We start from the raw sequence: 17,122 nt of genomic DNA, 5'->3' as shown, positions 1-17,122 counted from the left end.
GCTCTTATTCTCAGAGGTTTCTATTCAGACACTAACTGTAACAACAGATCTCAGCTTATGACAAACTGCAGCAATCATTTCATCATCAGCTGAACCACTGATGTTACTGTTTGTCTATTCCTTGTATGCATCTAAATGTAAACATAATTGCTACCTCTGTTCAAAGCTCTGAAAGGGACATTTAATGACAGGGCTATAAACAGCATAGGAGGATCCTTGCCTGTGGTTTCTCCCTGGCACTTTTAATGTACATTTACAGCCACAGCTGCTTCAATTTTCCTGAGATTCTGCTGGAGATCCTCCTACAGAAAGGACAAGTTCTGCTCTAAACCACAATGCTAAAAGCAGATTGATGACTAATGTGCCATGTTCTTGTTGTAAACTACAGCTACAGCTTCCTTCTACATAGTATAACCTTGATACAAACTATAATGCAGCCTTAAGGCTGGAGAAAACTGAAAGTCTATTAGAAAAAACACATTTTCTTCAGTATCTTACATCTCCTCTCTTTGATTTCACCTTTGCTCTATTTTGAGAGGCTACTTTTGAAAGACAACTGCACTGATTAAAAACAAAACAAAAACAAAACCCCCAAAACAAACAAAAAACAACAACAACAACAAAATAGGGGGAAAAAATATCATGAAAAGAGAGGAGGAAAAAAGGAAACAGAAAAATGTTTTACATTATTCCCTGTATCAAAAAACCATATATGCTGTTCACAGCTTTCCAGGATGCAATGAGTTTAAATTAGAACTAGGAACTCATAAAGGTTTCAACCTACATTTTTTATACTAGCAATAGGGTAATGTCTACCTAACTCAATGCAATTGAGTCCATGCAATTAATTTTAATAGAAACAGTCTGGGAAGTGCTCCCAGGTGACAGACACCAGCAATAAGCAAATCCTAAATTGTTCAGCTCTGGATGCTCACCTGCCCTTTGCAAAATACAGCTCTCTTCCTAACTCAGGTTAGTAGGATGATGCTCCAGGTCCTGCCTCATACCAAGAAAAAAAACATGAGATCCGTGATATATATTTAAACCAATTTAAAGTAAATATTGCTACAAAGCAAATAAGAAACTTACAGAGACAACATGCTTTGTTGTAGCCAGCAGTTACAGAGCAGATGAATCAGAGCAGAATAAAACACCACCAGTCATTAGAGAGGACGCTAAAGAACCCTTAAGCAACAGGAGACTCCACCACCTCCAGCCATGTCAAATTCATATTTTTGGTTTAGATTATCCTAAACTTTTCAGTTCCCAGGAAGGAGAAAATGAAAAATGGATTGGATTGCACTAATATCTGCAGTTTCTGTGGTATTTGGGCACAACAAAGACACCAAAGGATTCCTGCAAGCTGTGCAAGGACTACTGCTGCAGGGTCCCAGAGAGTGAACTGAGGTACAAGCAGAACAAACACCTTTCTCGAAGTTGCGGAGGAAGTCAGAGGTACAAACAGGCACTAAATCTTTGTCAAGTCTTTGAGTAATACCTAAGGACTTGAGTGGCCTTACATAGTGATTTCACTGGGATTAATGGAATAGCACTGGAATGCTATCCAAAGGGGTAATTTACCTGGGACAAAGCTTAGGAAGCATATATCTAATAGCAGCTCTGTTCATATTTAAGCAGAACATTTCTGGAGCCGTTTATTGATTCTTTGTACAGGAGACATTTCACCTTCTGATGAGTCAGCTGCTTCTAATGACAGGTTTCTGAAATTGCCCCCATAATATGGAATTATATTAAAGTAACCCACTGAATATAGAAAATGTAATGTTAAAATAGATCTAGTAGGTCTACAGATCTATTGTAATGGTACTGTGAGAAGAACTTGTCATTAGCCATTTATGGCTGGTTATTTTAAATGCACATTTCCATATTATTAGTTTTCAGGGCTACCAGTAAAATAGATAACAAAATATATGATAAACTGATCTATGTTCATTCCACTTCACATTAGCAATGAATTTTAAGAATTGGGTTGGACACTCCAGATGACAAAGCCTGGTTGCAACTGTTTCAATTTCAGACAGTCCAAGTCATCAGACTTTGCAACTCAGTATAATGTTAAGTAGCCCAAACACTATTCCAGATGGTATTGTTTCTCAATCTTTCCTCACACTGAAAGAACCTGGGCTTATTTAAGTGCTATGGAAATGCAGCAAGAATGGAAGCATCATTCCATCCTTGGAAATTAATGGAATGAAGAAAAAAAAAAAGTTCATTCCCAGACTGTAAATATTGATACATCAAATTTCAGTATCTGGAGAACAGAAACAAACCAAATACGGTAAAGACACGAAGCAGCATCTGGCCAAAATAGATAGCTCCAGAAATTAAGCTTTTAAGTATAAATACTTTCCAAGAAACTATAACTTCTGATTATAAAACTGGAAAGCAATAATTAGAGCTATGCCTGCATATGCCTAAGGGCACCCAGGAGACCTCTTGTGCCAAGTGGCGTTGGTGGCTTATACCCTCACTTCTCAGGGCTGGTCCCTTCTGATCACCCCCACAGTGGGACAAGGCTACAACAGGCCCTACCAGGTGTCTTTAAGAAGTAATTACTTGTGGGTTTATCTGGTTCAAAGTGCCTGCAGCCACATGAGGGCTGTGCCACAGGCTCTCAGGCTGATTTTAATAGCACAACACTGTGAAAGTGTGTGGCATACCCTGGGTGGGTTGCGAGAGTAGGTAGATGTACATGATGCTCTGAGACATGATGAGGTAACACTGGAGGATGCTCAGGGATCGCAGCAGCAAGCAGTCCTGCGGCAGTCCTGTCCACATCACCATGAGGCAGGTCTTGGGGTGATCGGTCCCCAAAACTGCACCCCAGCTTTGTCTCAGAGAGAACTGGATGACCAGTTTCAAGAAAAAGCCAGGGAGCAAAGTGACTTGCAAACAAGAAACGAGTGCTTGAGATTAGGCTGGGGAGATAAGTTATTATATTTGGCTTTCTTCATGTGCCCTATATTCATTCTGACAGAGCTAAAACAGAACTAAGCTGTAAAAACATTAAGCATCAAATATAATCATTCTAAAGCTATTTGAAAGAGCTAGAACATACACAGCTATGTATTTCTTGGGTCTTGCATTTGAAGTGAAATTATGCAAAGAATTTATTTTGGCATCAAAGTCAGAGCTCCGGAATAAAAGCTTAAAACCTAAAGATTTGTGAAATCGATCCCAAGTCCTCATTTCATTTTACTATTGTACTACACAGTACACTACCAATATCCGTTGAATATCACATCAGTATCTGTGGACAAGTGTTACACAGCTGCAGAACACCATTGTGAATGCTTTTGATCAGTAACTTCAGAACACTGGTAACTTGACAATGTAAAAACGTTTCTATCCCTATGCTTTCACAGTGTTTAGTATCAAACAGTTTTAAGTCAGTCCAGGAGAACGAAGCCTCCAGCTAGTTTTCCCTCCAGCCACTTTTCCTCTAACACTCAACCACAGACAGACCTCTACACTGGAACTCATAATCTCAGACAGGAACATTTTCTGGCTATTATTTGGTCACTCTTCAACCATTCACCTCTGGGGAAAAACTCTTGAGAATTATTAAGTATCAAGATAATAATTATCAAAGAAAAAAAATAGTGAAAATTTAGAAGCGTCTGAGGAATGTCAGCACTGTCACATAAGCTCCTTTGGAAGAGAACTCCCACTCCAGGGCAGTATTAAGAAAAGCAGATGAAGACTCACAGCCATAAATAGATCACAGATAAGGTTTATCTTGGTCTTTGCAAACTGTCTTTCTTATCAAATACTTTGCTACAAAATATTTTTCAATGGTATACAGTAAAACTAGAAGAAAACATTTCTTCTCCAAAGCATAGACTCCGAAGTAACCTAGAAAGGCTCTGTTTGGTTAGACCTTATTTTGTTTATTTAACACTATGACATACTTTTCCTTAATACACAATACAATGAGAAATATGATCTTGTGCTTGTTCAAGTTGGTGGAGCTCCCAAGAAGCTTCACAGTGCACAGTGAAAAGGTTTATTTTTTAGAAGAGAAATGTGGCTGCCTCCACATACACACCTGAAGAAACATGCAAAAGTGCATGTTTGTGCAGTGAATATTTTAAATGTGCACTGAGTATAAAACAAGCTTCTGAAATTCCCCATGCCGCTTCCCAAAGCCCTGCTTCATCTCTGTACAGGCTGTGACTTTTCAGAATATTTTCAGTGCATGAGGCAGCTTTTTAAAGACCTCTTGACTCTTGTAACTCATCTTAGAAACATAAATCAAACCACATTGGCCAACTCTTTCCCTAACAGAACTGCACCTTTAAATACCACTAATGCCAGATGGTCTCAGCATATAAAGCAGCATGAGACAACATATTAATGCTACTCAAACAAGCAACTTGTGCTTGCAGCAGACCAATGAAATCAGTCTCAGGCTGCTAATCCTCTCTGTCTCCATGGCAACATCTATTTCAGTCAATTCTTCAGTTTTCAAGTCAGATGAGCTTGTTGTCAGGTTCTTTTTCACTTTGTATTGGTTGCCGTTATAATACAGAATATATTTTTATCAGCCACTCCATGGAGTATCAAAGAACAGATGCTCCTCTGTTTCTATTTATTTACAGACTTTGCCACTGAAGATTTGTACTATTTATTCCCACTATGGATTTGTTCCCTTAACTGTAACACATGGAAACCTTGCAAATATAGATGTCTCTGTTGTCACTCTTCCTACCAGCACTGGAAGAAAAGGGACAATTAGTACTTTCTTCACACTCCTCTGCTAACAAGGCAGACTTTCAAACAACAACAACAAAAATAAACTGTATATCTGCAGCAGGTAAACAGGCAGAGAAATTCTTGACGCCTCCTGACCTTATGTCCATTAGCATAGCTGAGTCAGCACAAATATTGGCGCTATTTGCTACTAGGAAAAATCTGTCAGGAAGCAGGTAGGAACTGCATCTTAAACGTAGATCAAACGCTGAACCATATGCCATCTATCAAGTACATATTTATATATTTGGTACATGGCATAGCCACATGCTAACCTGCGGCATGGAAGATGAGAACCTAGGCATGTCGATGAGAACCTGAGGCACAGGGAGAGGATGTTCTTGTCCAAAAAGATAAGAAATACACAGCAGAGCCAGGAAAGAAGCCGGACATTCTTCATCACAAAACCACTTTTCCTCTCTGTGTAACAACTTCCTACAATGATAATGTCTAAACAGGTCATAGCCCAGCTCCCAACTCCACAGCTTTTTCTTCTCTCCATCCCACTATGTACTGATGTCACCAAAAAGAAAGAAGAAATTTCATCCAGAAAGGCATAAACTTTGATCACTCATTCCTTAACCGCAGGGTATTAGAGAACTGAAGTCACATTTAGCCCTCTTTTTTTAAAGGCACACACAGAATCACAGAATGTTAGGGATTGGAAGGGACCTCGAAAGATCATCTAGTCCAATCCTCCTGCCGGAGCAGGAACACCTAGGTGAGGTTACACAGGAAGGTGTCCGGGCGGGTTTTGAATGTCTCCAGAGAAGGAGACTCCACAACCCCCCTGGGCAGCCTGTTCCAGTGTTCTGTCACCCTCACTGAGAAGAAGTTTCTTCTCAAATTTAAATGGAACCTCCTGTGTTCCAGTTTATACCCATTGCCCTTTGTCCTATCATTGGTTGTCACCGAGAAGAGCCTGGCTCCATCCTCGTGACACCCACCCTTTATATATTTATAAACATTAATGAGGTCACCCCTCAGTCTCCTCTTCTCCAAGCTAAAGAGACCCAGCTCCCTCAGCCTTTCCTCATAAGGGAGATGCTCCACTCCCTTCATCATCTTCATTGCCCTGCGCTGGACTCTCTCCAGCAGTTCCCTGTCCTTCTTGAACTGAGGGGCCCAGAGCTGGACACAATATTCCAGATGAGGTCTCACCAGGGCAGAGTAGAGGGGGAGGAGAACCTCTCTCGACCTACTAACCACCCCCCTTCTAATACACCCCAGGATGCCATTGGCCTTCTTGGCCACAAGGGCACAGTGCTGGCTCATGGTCATCCTGCTGTCCACCAGGACCCCCAGGTCCCTTTCCCCTACACTGTTCTCTAACAGGTCGTTCCCCGAAGTTCCACATAAGTTGGCTTGAGCATCAGAATTTATAAACCTCCTGCTTATAATGAAGGTTCACATGTACATCTCCCAGTGACTTCAGTTTGATCTGTGGATGCTCAGCAGCTGGGCAGGAGGAGAAATGAAACCCCTGTCTCGTTTATATCAGCTGAAAATCTGACATGGAGAGTCAGCTTACCATAACCATAAAGCTCCCTTCGAAGTAATGGTGTTTTACATGTGTAAAAAGTGTATGTTTATATTGTAGACTCTCCCCGGGTTTGCTTACAGTTCTAAAACTGTGCTCTTGTGCAGTAAGCCAAAATGCAGAGCCAGCCAAAACTATAAAACCTTCGGTTTAGCATAGGAAAAAAGGCTAATTTTGAAAGATAAATGTGCAAGGAGTACACCGTTCATAATAGTGAAGGACAGCAATATGCAGCTGAAAGACAATTGCACCATAGGTTCCTATTACTTTTGATGGACACAAAAGGACATTCAAATGACAAGTTTCATAGCTAGAAACCTCACACTTTCTCAATACCAAAAAAACCTACTGGGTCATTAGACTGATATAACAGTAAGGATGCCTTTGCCAAGAAAACAGCTCATTATACCTTGGCCAGTTGGATGTCCCACCTGATCAAGCAATTCTTTCCACTTGGCATTAAGGTAGATCCACACCTAAGGATAAGTATTCCCAATGGCATACTCGTTGCAGGCAGGCTCTGTAGACAAAGCAGGATCTACCTTTCGTTGTAAATCAGACAACTCACACTCCATGGTCATCAACAGCTCCATACAAAGAATGACTATCTCAGCTTGCTCCACAGGACTTATGAGTAAACAAGGATGTCAGGTTTTGCTCATAATTCAATATGAACAACTACCAGGAAGCAGCTATTAGCTTATACAGTTGTAAATGTCTCACTTCAGAAAAAGAATTAATTAAAAACAAATGTTTACTGCCTTCGAACAAACTGCCAACCACAGGTTTATGATTCAAGTTTCTCTCTTACCTGGCCACTGTAGCTACACAGACACGTTTCTAACATATGCCTTCATAGTGAACTAAACCCCTCTAACAATCAACCCGTTACTTGCTGCTGTCGTGGGAAGGTGTGTCTGGCGCTGATTCCGCTAGGACAAGACGAGCACACTACAAGAAACCTCCACTCCTAAGGGCACTATGGGCAAAGACTGCACTTTTAATCTAATATCCTTATCCCCAAGATTGCACCTGAAAGGAGTAAGCAAGGTGACAACTTCAGTGACACAGGGCAGCTATCATGTCACAGTACATACCATCATTTCACAGAATCACAGAATGGTTGGGGTTGGAAGGGACCTCTGGAGATCTAGTCATCTAGTTTCTTCATAATATGGCAGAACTCCAGTTCCAAAATCCCAAATCCCAGCAAGTCAAGCAGCCTTCTCCAGCACTGCTGTTCTGCGGAGCTCCTAACCCACTCCCCATACAGCACCAGTTTTCAGCCTTAAACCTGAGCTAACACATGCAGATCTGTGGCCACCAAAAGAGCTGAGATTCACATCACACTGCAAATCAAATCTCCCTACCCTGCTACCATTTTACTGATACAGATTTTTATTTTTTCAACCTTTTAACTACAAAGACCCTTGGTGTCTTCATTTAGCCTCAGCATACAAGAAAGTAAGTTTCCAATATAACGTTATGTTCCCACTGAATTCACTGAACCCTGGCTTTTGATTTGAGACTTACTCCAAAATGAAGTAGATGAACTATACACCCTTTACTCCACTGTTCCTGATCCTACCTATTACCTTAATTAACTGACCCAGAAGTTTTGAAGTACTCACTGCAGTTTTCACTTCTCCTTGAGTCCACCACATTTCTAAAGAGAATTCAGCTACAAATCTTCTTTCCACTTTAATTGCCGATCCAATGAGGAAAAAAAAAAAAAAAAAAGCAAGAGTTTGTGGTAATACAGGAACAAGACTTTTGTTTAAAAATAAAATGTAGACTAAAAAAAAGACATGACATATGACTTTCTTTTTTTAAGGAGGAACATGCACTAAATAGGTTTGAAGACTTAAAAATGTAAATTAATCTGCTGAGATCAGATAGGGTTCATAAATACTACGTTTCACAAAGCAAGCATATAAAGCACAACAAGGTACTTTACATGATGACACATGAAGGCTAGGATTCTCCAGGTCTTATCCATAAGCTCTTGCACATGTTCCTAGGTTAAAAGCCTGACCAAGGTCAGCTCCTCTTATAGTCAGTAAAGAGACATTTTCAGAGGACACTGCAGCCCAACCAAGTGGTCTGCCTACTAATGAGCAAAGAGAAATTATGGCATGTAGGCTTCTAAATCATGTACCACATTTGAAGCCAAAAATTAGGTGGAATAAACACAGAATTAATTCAGAATTAGTTTTGATACTAAATTAGCAGCTGAGCCTAGTAGCAAATCCATTGTCACAACCAAAAATTTGTGTTTATTATTAAATAGGAAGACCTGTCTTGCAATTTTCACTCTCTGTGTAATTTAAAGGCTTGAGATATTGATCACTAAATTATAGAAAAATAAACAGTTTCTCCTGAATGAAGTAAATTGAGAATTAATATAATAGCAAGGTCATTTTTTGATAAATCCCATGATTACAATTTACTGCCTTAACATAATTGTCTCATGAAATCTCAGGAAATCACTGTGCTTTATACACCTCGCATTAATTCTCTGGAGTTCTTGTTAATGTCACCATAATAAAACGTCCCTTTAATCCCAATCAACAACAAAACACGCTCACCTCCTGTTTTCATTGGAAACTGTTAAGGCATTCTACAGATAAGGGAGGTGATGACAACTCTTTTCTTCAAAAGAAATCAAAGTAATCAACTCTTTCAAAAGGAGTGAGATTGTCAAAACCAGCCTGGATCAGATCAACAAACTCTGAATGCTCTGCATACTCAGACTAATTGTAAACCTGAAAAATAAAACAACTGCCTTCTGTAGAGCTATGTTTATTCTTAACAATTATCACCCTTTTTACTACAGCTTGGTTGCCCTTTGTGTTATTCCAGCAAATAAAAGAGAAACTTCTGAGACGCAGCAGCTGGGATCGATACGGTTTTCGACAGGGTTTTCGCAGGTAGCACACAGCCTCTCAATGCTTTTTTGAGCGATCTTACAAAAAGAGAAGTCTTTAAATACCTCAGCCAGTGAAACAATTTGTAGTAAGGCTGTTGCATCTCTAGGAAGCACTGCAGACACTGCCTAGCACAGCTGCCTAACCACACTTACTGTGAATTTCCATTGACTTCAAGGGGAACGTGAATAGCATTAACAACTAGCTGCAAATGTGATCTGTGAATGTGCATACATCTCCTTGAATTTCATCAGTTTCATGAGCACATTTCTGTCTTGGTATTCTACATCTCTGTTTTTAGCTGAACACTAAAACTGAGATAGGAAGGTAGGACGAATACAGGAATATTATTTATTTAAGAAAGAAAGTATTACAGAAGAAAAATCTATTTTCAAAAAACTGAGTGTTACCAAGTACATGATAAAAAATATAAAGTTATCCAAAGCTCTTAAAAATAAAACAGATGTTTTTGAGAAACTCACTCAGCATGTACAGCCAGCCAGCCATCTTATTGCCAGCAAATCCTACAGCACTCTCGAGACCTGTGCAACCTACAGAATCTGCAAAGGACACTGGACATCCCACTCTGAATTCAGGCAGCATTAAAATCGTGCTGCCAGAGACTACCCTAGACCAAATCCTGGCTGGGAGACTCCGGGGGACTATTCTAAGTGCACTACAGTCCATCAGGGATTTCACTGGAAAGTTAATTACAGCCTCTCTGTCTTATGCAGAATGAGTAAGGTACAACCAGCCCCAGATTTGCACTCCCACAGGGGAGTCAGTAGGGGATCCTCTGCAGTGTTTGATGGGAAAGCCAGAACATCCTCACAAGCTCTGAAAGAAAAATCTGTTCCCTGATGCACAAAGCAAAGAAAAATCCAAATGCACAAAGCTACGTGAATAACACGCTCAATCACATTTTATTCTGCATTTTATTTTATACGTCCCTGCAGAGACAGCAGCAGCTGCCCTGCTCAGGCTCTCAGTTTGGCGCTGCCCGAAGAGCAGCTCACCTTTAAAGAGGATTGCAAACATAAGCTATGAGAGAAGGAGAGAAGATAAACCACAGCTGACAGAAAAATGCGACAGCATATTGTGTTCAGCACAGCACCTCCTGTACGTCTGATACAAAGTGTTTTGTTTATATCCACCCATTTACAGCCCCCACCTTTATGCAATGTAGCTGGATGGACGTGAACTCTGTACACTTGCATTTACCAGTGAGCAGTCCGTATCCTTCAACACCTTCCTTCAGAAGGGGAACACTAAACAAGTGGCCACTGATAAAAAGTGATGCTTGCTTGAACCTAAAGCATACAAACAATAGGCTTACTCTCTAATATCTAGATTTAATAACAAGCTCTTGCCATATACTACTTGTTGACGCTCTGCAAAAATCAGGAAACATTAATAGGACCCATCAGAGAACTCACAAGATTTTTACTTGCAAATTCCAAGCATAAGGAAAAGGGGCTTTACAAAATCAAGTGCAATTAATTGTAAGTGATAAAATTAGAATGGTTGCATCTGATGACATCACCGTAACCAAGAGACGAGCCGCATGCTTTCTTACATCACCACTGCTAGAGCGCCCTGCCGCCCACCTGAGCGCTGCGTTTGCCCATCAGAGGCTGAGCAGCCCATCAGGTCCACAGGTGGTGGAGACTGGTCAACCTCCTCCAGGACTACCATGCCAAGGGGTACAGCAGATTCCTGCCCACGCTGGGCTGAAATCACGGCAGCCTGCTACTTGTTTGTTTCTTCTGGCTGCTGCTGGTTTGTTTTTTTTTTTTTTTCCAAAGAGCAGCACTTGCTCATGGTTCTCTGGAAAGGCTGCAGAGTCATTTAAATTATAATAAGTTCACGATTCTCTGGAAAGGCTGCAGAGTCACTAAAATGACAATAATTTTAAAAGTATTAAAAAATTGGTTTGTGCAACACCGAAATACAAACATTATAAGCAAAAATTTTTTTCGCTGAGAATTTGTTGGCTTTACTTATCACAGCTTACATGGCTGGTGCCCACAGCTGAATGAAGTACTTCAATGACAGAAAAAACCCTAGGTATGGTTTCTGTATTAGCAGCAGATCTTGGATTTCCCCATTCATTAACATACAGTAGAGGCATGATTTTCACTTCTCTTTTAGTCAGCCTTTAATTGTGTTTTTACAGGAGGAAATGGCTCCAGCACTGCAGGGCTGGAGTGGGAGACACCGAGAGCCTGAGGTTGGGTGGCTTTTGTTGGGGCCAGTAGAGGAGATGCAATTTGGGAAGTCAAGCAGCTTATTTAGGCTCAGTGCCAGCAGTGACCCACCCAACCCACTTCCTCACTGTGACAAGTGGGGTCTTTGATGAAGTGATGGGTCCAAGGATTAATGTAACTGAGTCGCACCTCATAAAACTGACGGAAGTCACGCCCGTGGGGTCCTGCAGATGCTCCGAGTCGCAACTGTGCTGCTCACCTCAGCCGCCGTGTGCTCCTGCCTCACCCAAGACCTGCTTCACTGACTCACAACATTTCCTTGTTGTTCAAAACTGACAAGTCCAAAGCATGTGATTTTCTAGAAAATCAGACATCTCGCTCAACTGCAAATAAATGTTTTCCTTCTCTTTGAAGTATTACAAAAGATGCTTGACATTAACATTGAAAAAGAACTTTGAAAAACTACAAAATATTTCGTTTCCAAAATGCCATTATTCTGATACATTCAGGATTTCTGTTTCCTTTCCTCTAGCATGAACAATTTGATGAAAATGTCACAAATTTGCAGATCATTTTGTTGTCATAAAATCGGTATTTTCATCCATCCTCTCTCCCCTCCATTTGATGCAAAAAGTAATTTTCAGAGCCTGTATCTGTAACACACATAACCAGTCAATCAATAAGCCTTAATTTGATGATTTCTTCACAAAACTAATCACGGAAAAATAACCACTATAAAATCTTAGTAATTTATTAAAAAAAAAAAAAGTTATGAGTTGAGAGAAAGTTTTATGTAAACAGAAGAAAACCACCTAAGAGTCTTGAAAGTGTCAGAATGTTTCATTTTCACATTCAAAGTGAAATGGTAATGGAGGAGACTGATCTCACACCACCAAAATCAACGGTATAAATGAGTCAGAAGTGGCCGATTGCCTAAACAAGTGGCTGAACATTAATGGCAGAGGAACTGTTTTGGCATTAATCTATTCCAAAAATATTTCATTGCTATTAAAGAATTCTAACTTATGCTCAAAATAATCTTAGTTATGGCAATAAAAAAGCCTCAAGAGGTCAGCATCCACTAGGTGTTTGTTCAAGAGAAAATCAGACATCCAAAGCAAGAACCTATTTCCACTCTCAGGAGAGGAATTCAAGAGTCAGTATTCTCTTGCACCTGAATTAAGACAAAATATTGTTTAGCTTGTCCCAAAAATAATCTGTGCTTTACTAACAACTGTCCTCTGTTTTCCCTTGGGGGATCATCAACTTCCCACAATCTCTTTCTCCTTGCTTTATCTCACCTTGCCGTCCCCCATCTTCTGTCAACTTTGCTAATTTTTGGCAAGTAGTGGAACAAAATTGTATTTTCTCATGTAATCAAAGCTACTCCAAAATGTTTTGATCGCTTCCAGTCCAGGTTCGCATAACACCTTCTACACATAACTGCTGATACGGTCTCATTCAAGTCTTCCTCTGCCTTCACTGCCTAGCACCCAACAACTCAAAGTGAGGTGATCTGCATGGAACAGGGGCCTCAGTACAAAACTGTTTGTTAAAGTTCAAATATCTCCATTTCTGGGTTTCACTTCTCCTTATTCAAGGGCTTCATTTCCATCAACAGTTGCAAGCTCTAATATCCCATACAGGTGCAGTACCAGCCTAAAGAAATTGCTGCCACAAGAAAAAAAAAAAAAAAGGCAAAATATTAGGCTGAACATTGTTTGGCATAAACCAGAAGGGAAGCACAGGTAGTGTGGTGTTCAAGTCTGTGGAGAAGGCAGCGCATTCTCCAAACACTTAGTGCAGGATCAGAAACTTTAGGCAGTCCCACGATTTTGGCATTTAGTACATCTCTGGGAAGAACTCAGTGAAGGCCGTGCTCGTCTTCCAAGTGACTAATCCGGGTTCCCAAGATTTGCCAAGACCCTTTGCATGCTTATACAAGAAAACAGACTGGCTCATATGCAGTCATGCCGGTTTCCAATTCAGGTCTTTAAGAAAAAATCCTCGTACTCCATATTTACCTCAGCAAAAAATGAGGCCTTAGCAATTTATTCCAGTTGCTTCATTCACTAAGGATTTGTTCATGTTGCTTCGGAAGTCTAAAGCATGTTTCTAAAATTTTCTTATTTCTCTCACATATTTTTTTCAAATATTGCATATACATTACAAATTTATTTTCAAAAATCGTTGATATTCTAAAACAGAAGTTGATTTATGTGCTTGCATACAATCAAATGCATACACACAATGCTGCACAGCCACGCAATATGCGTGATTGTGCAATGTGTGCATGTGCAGTAGTTGATTTACTCAGTACAAAGCCTCTTTATTCAGTACAAAGTGTCTTTATGGATGCTCTGCTGACACTTTCCTGATTTATTTTGTCATCAACTTGCTCACTAAGTGAACACAAACATTTTTTTTGTTTTCACAGCAGCTCACTACATAATTCAGGTACCGTCCCTGCATACTCACCAGGCTTCCCGAAGCATGAGCTCTCTGCAGACCATAAACCTATTAGCCACAGCATATATTTTGTTTATACTTATTTATATTCTGAAATAAACCCTGTGACACTCAGGATATCTTGTAAGAGCATGTTATGTTCAGGAATAGCAGCTTCTTAGCCTGTTGTGAAAAAAAGAAAAAATAACTATGTGTATGTGTGTGTCTGTGAATCTCTCTGTCATTTTTTAACAATAAAGATAAATTGGGTCCTGATCCTGCAAGCTTTAATTACACAAAATATCCTTATTCCTGTAGTTGCCCTGGGAATCAAGTGTGGATGTTCAGAGTGAGCCAGAACCCTCTCTCAGGTAAGAGCTGCAGAATCAGCCTCATTTTTCCTGCCAAGGCTGGTACAAGGCTTCACTTCTTTTACTGCACAGCTTAAAAAAAGCTCACATAGAAAAACAAACAGGGCTACCTTTTACTACATAGTAGAAGAAAGAGCACGTTATTAAGAAGAAAGTGCCTCTAATACAATCTTAGGCGCTTGGACTCTGGAACAAAGAAGCAGGGATGTTATCAGCACCTTTATAGTTATTTCAAAGAGCACAATCATAACTAGGCATAGGGTCTGGATCATTGCCCTTCCCAAAATGATCCTGAGTTTCTCTCGTGTGCCACTGCAGGTAGCAAAAGCTGCAGCGGGTCTCCACTTTTCGATAAATGCTCAGCACCTCGCAGAATGAGACGGAGGATTTAAATAAAACAATGAATTTGCTCTGGTTCAAACCCTTGTTAATCCTCTGCAGAAACCAGCATTTTCAGCATCCACCACTAAAAATTGCCAGGACTCATCACATTCCCTGACATGTGATTTGGACATTACAACATGTGGCATTTTCCTCTATAGGGCTCCCTTTGTGAGGGACCGAGCACATTCTAGGAAATGACTGACATTCACCATAGTTTGTATGTGGACGAAATCCATAGGAAATTTTCTTTTCTGCGGTTTGTTATCACACATTGATATAAAGCTGGATTCTCTTTTGCTTGGGCAATGAAGTTTTTCAATGGGAAACCCTTTCTCACATCCCTGACACCAAGAGGAGAAGGACCGTGTCTCTAGGAAAAGCTGCAGCCCCATCTCAGATGGCACAGAGGGCTCTTATCCCTGTTTCAGCTGGCCTAACAGAAGTGCCAACTAAATGAGCTATAGCGACTGTCCCCTGACAGTAATGCAAAGTCACAATAGTAATTGTACGTCACTCTAGAATGTAAATTACATAGTGGTGGTATATAGTTAGCTTCAGGATCACCCTTCATATCAATATGGCAACAAACCATAAAGGAATTTTTCAGATTTCCTACGTTTTTCATTTCAATGCAACGCTTTGCTACCCTGCCTTCCTCTTCTGTGTTCCTTATGTCTAATATCCTATAACCTCTAGGTTTTATCAGTAGTCCTAATGCAGTCAGTAAAAACGTAAGTCTCTTGAGGATGCAAAGCAAGGTTATATTCAGGTCATAAAGCATAACATTAAGCACTAATTGTATAGACCAAATCCCCACAGAAGCGATGTGTCCACCTAAAAATCACAGGCTTCCAGACCTGTTCTATAACCTACCGAGGGAAATGTGAGGCTATGACTGCAGGTGGCTTATGGTTGGGCCTCAGGTACTGAGCAGCCGTCAAGATTCAGCATTTTTGTGTATAGACATAAGTGATACTATCAACTCTGAAATTGGAAACGATGAAAAATGCACACTCGTAGGTGTAAAAACAAATGCACAGCATCAATCGCATCCCCTTTTATAAAAAAATGTCTCAAACCCCAGGTGCACATAACCACATATCCTGAGACATCTGTGCAAACGCCTGTAGTGTGCCACGGTAACACGGTTTCCAGGCAGCCTGGCCGTCTTACAAACCTCACACAGACACATTCAGACTCGATGCTTTTTTCCCCGACAGTTTGGTTCGTGCCAGGGAACGGGGAGGCCAACGCCTTCCCTTTCAGCACATCTGCACCAGCTGCTTCCCTGCAGAGCTGCTGGGAGCGTGTTCATTCCCGATTGCTGCTGCATCTTCGGAGGTTTCATGGCGATTTTAGCACAGGGCGCTAAATCCAACGACAGCGAGATGAGGGACTCAGCTTTGCGCTGAGTGCAGGCGATCGCTGACAGCCGGCGCCGCTACCAGAGAGAATATTTTAGGGACAGCACCTCCCCAGTGCCGCCGGACCCCGGGCCCAATGCAGCAGCCCCGCTCCGCCCCGCCGCTACCTGCCGCCAGGTGCGGGCACGGCCGGGGCCCGCCCGCCGCTGCCACCGCCCCCCTTACCGGGCTCATGCTCGCCGGGGCGGTCGGACACCTCGATGACCAGCAGCTCTCGGCCCTCGGCGCTGCGCCCCACCGTGTAGATCCTGCTGATGGCCGGGCACTGCAGCCACACGGCCACCAGCGCCTCCCGCAGCTCGGCGTACCGGTGGTACTCGAAGGAGATGCCCTCCTCGGCGCTCAGCCGCCGCCGCCGGCTGGCCGCCCCCCCCGGCCCCGGCCCCGGCCCCGGCGCCGGCTCCGCCGCCTGGCAGGCAGCGAGCAGCCCGCAGAGCGCCAGCAGCAGCCGCAGCGCCATCCCGCCCGCCTGCCCGCGGCCGCGCAGCTGCCGCCGGTCCCGGCGGGAGGGAGGGAAGGAGAGAGGGAGGAGCGGGGGGCGGGCGGAGAGGAGGGACCGCCCGGCTCCGCGGGCCGCGGTGCGGGGAGACAGAGCGCCCCGCGGAGGGCCCCGTGGTAGCGGAGGCACCAAAGCTCTTGTCATCAACCAGGTGCAGAAAAGCACGAGTCCGGGGTCAGGATCTCCACCGTCGTGTTTGTTGGGGTTTTTTTAATTTCATTTAGTGAAACAGAATCATAGAATCAGAGAATGTCCTGAGTTGGAAGGGACCCACAGGGATTATCGAGTCCAGCTCCTGTCCCTGCACACGACAACCCCACAGTTCACACCATGTGTCTAAGGGTGTTGTCCAGTTTCTTCTTGAACACTGTCAGGCTTGGGGCTGTGACTGCCTCCCTGGGGAGCCTGTTCCAGTAAAATACTGTTATCCCACGTGGCAGCGGCATCCATGAAGAGTTAACCCGCTGGTAAAAACCTAAATGCACCAGGCCGACTGGTCCACAGTACCTTCAAATAGTACTATTGCAGAAGAACACAAATGTATTTGAT

General features: G+C 42.2%; 1 protein-coding gene across 1 annotated transcript in view; it reads right to left on the bottom strand.

Moving 5' to 3' along the window:
- CPE (carboxypeptidase E) overlaps positions 1 to 16,545 on the bottom strand; it is a 59,483-nt gene extending 42,938 nt beyond the window's left edge. Inside the window, exon 1 of the mRNA XM_065633558.1 lies at positions 16,240 to 16,545. Coding sequence (XP_065489630.1) covers positions 16,240 to 16,534 — 295 coding nt within the window. The 5' untranslated portion in view covers positions 16,535 to 16,545. The remainder of the gene's footprint in view (positions 1 to 16,239) is intronic.
- Positions 16,546 to 17,122: the final 577 nt, after the last annotated feature.

Source organism: Caloenas nicobarica, chromosome 4 (assembly GCF_036013445.1).
Source record: "Caloenas nicobarica isolate bCalNic1 chromosome 4, bCalNic1.hap1, whole genome shotgun sequence".
Lineage (NCBI taxonomy): Eukaryota > Metazoa > Chordata > Aves > Columbiformes > Columbidae > Caloenas > Caloenas nicobarica.
The sequence above is the reverse complement of the archived record's forward strand: the minus strand, read 5'-3'. Positions and strand labels throughout refer to the sequence as shown.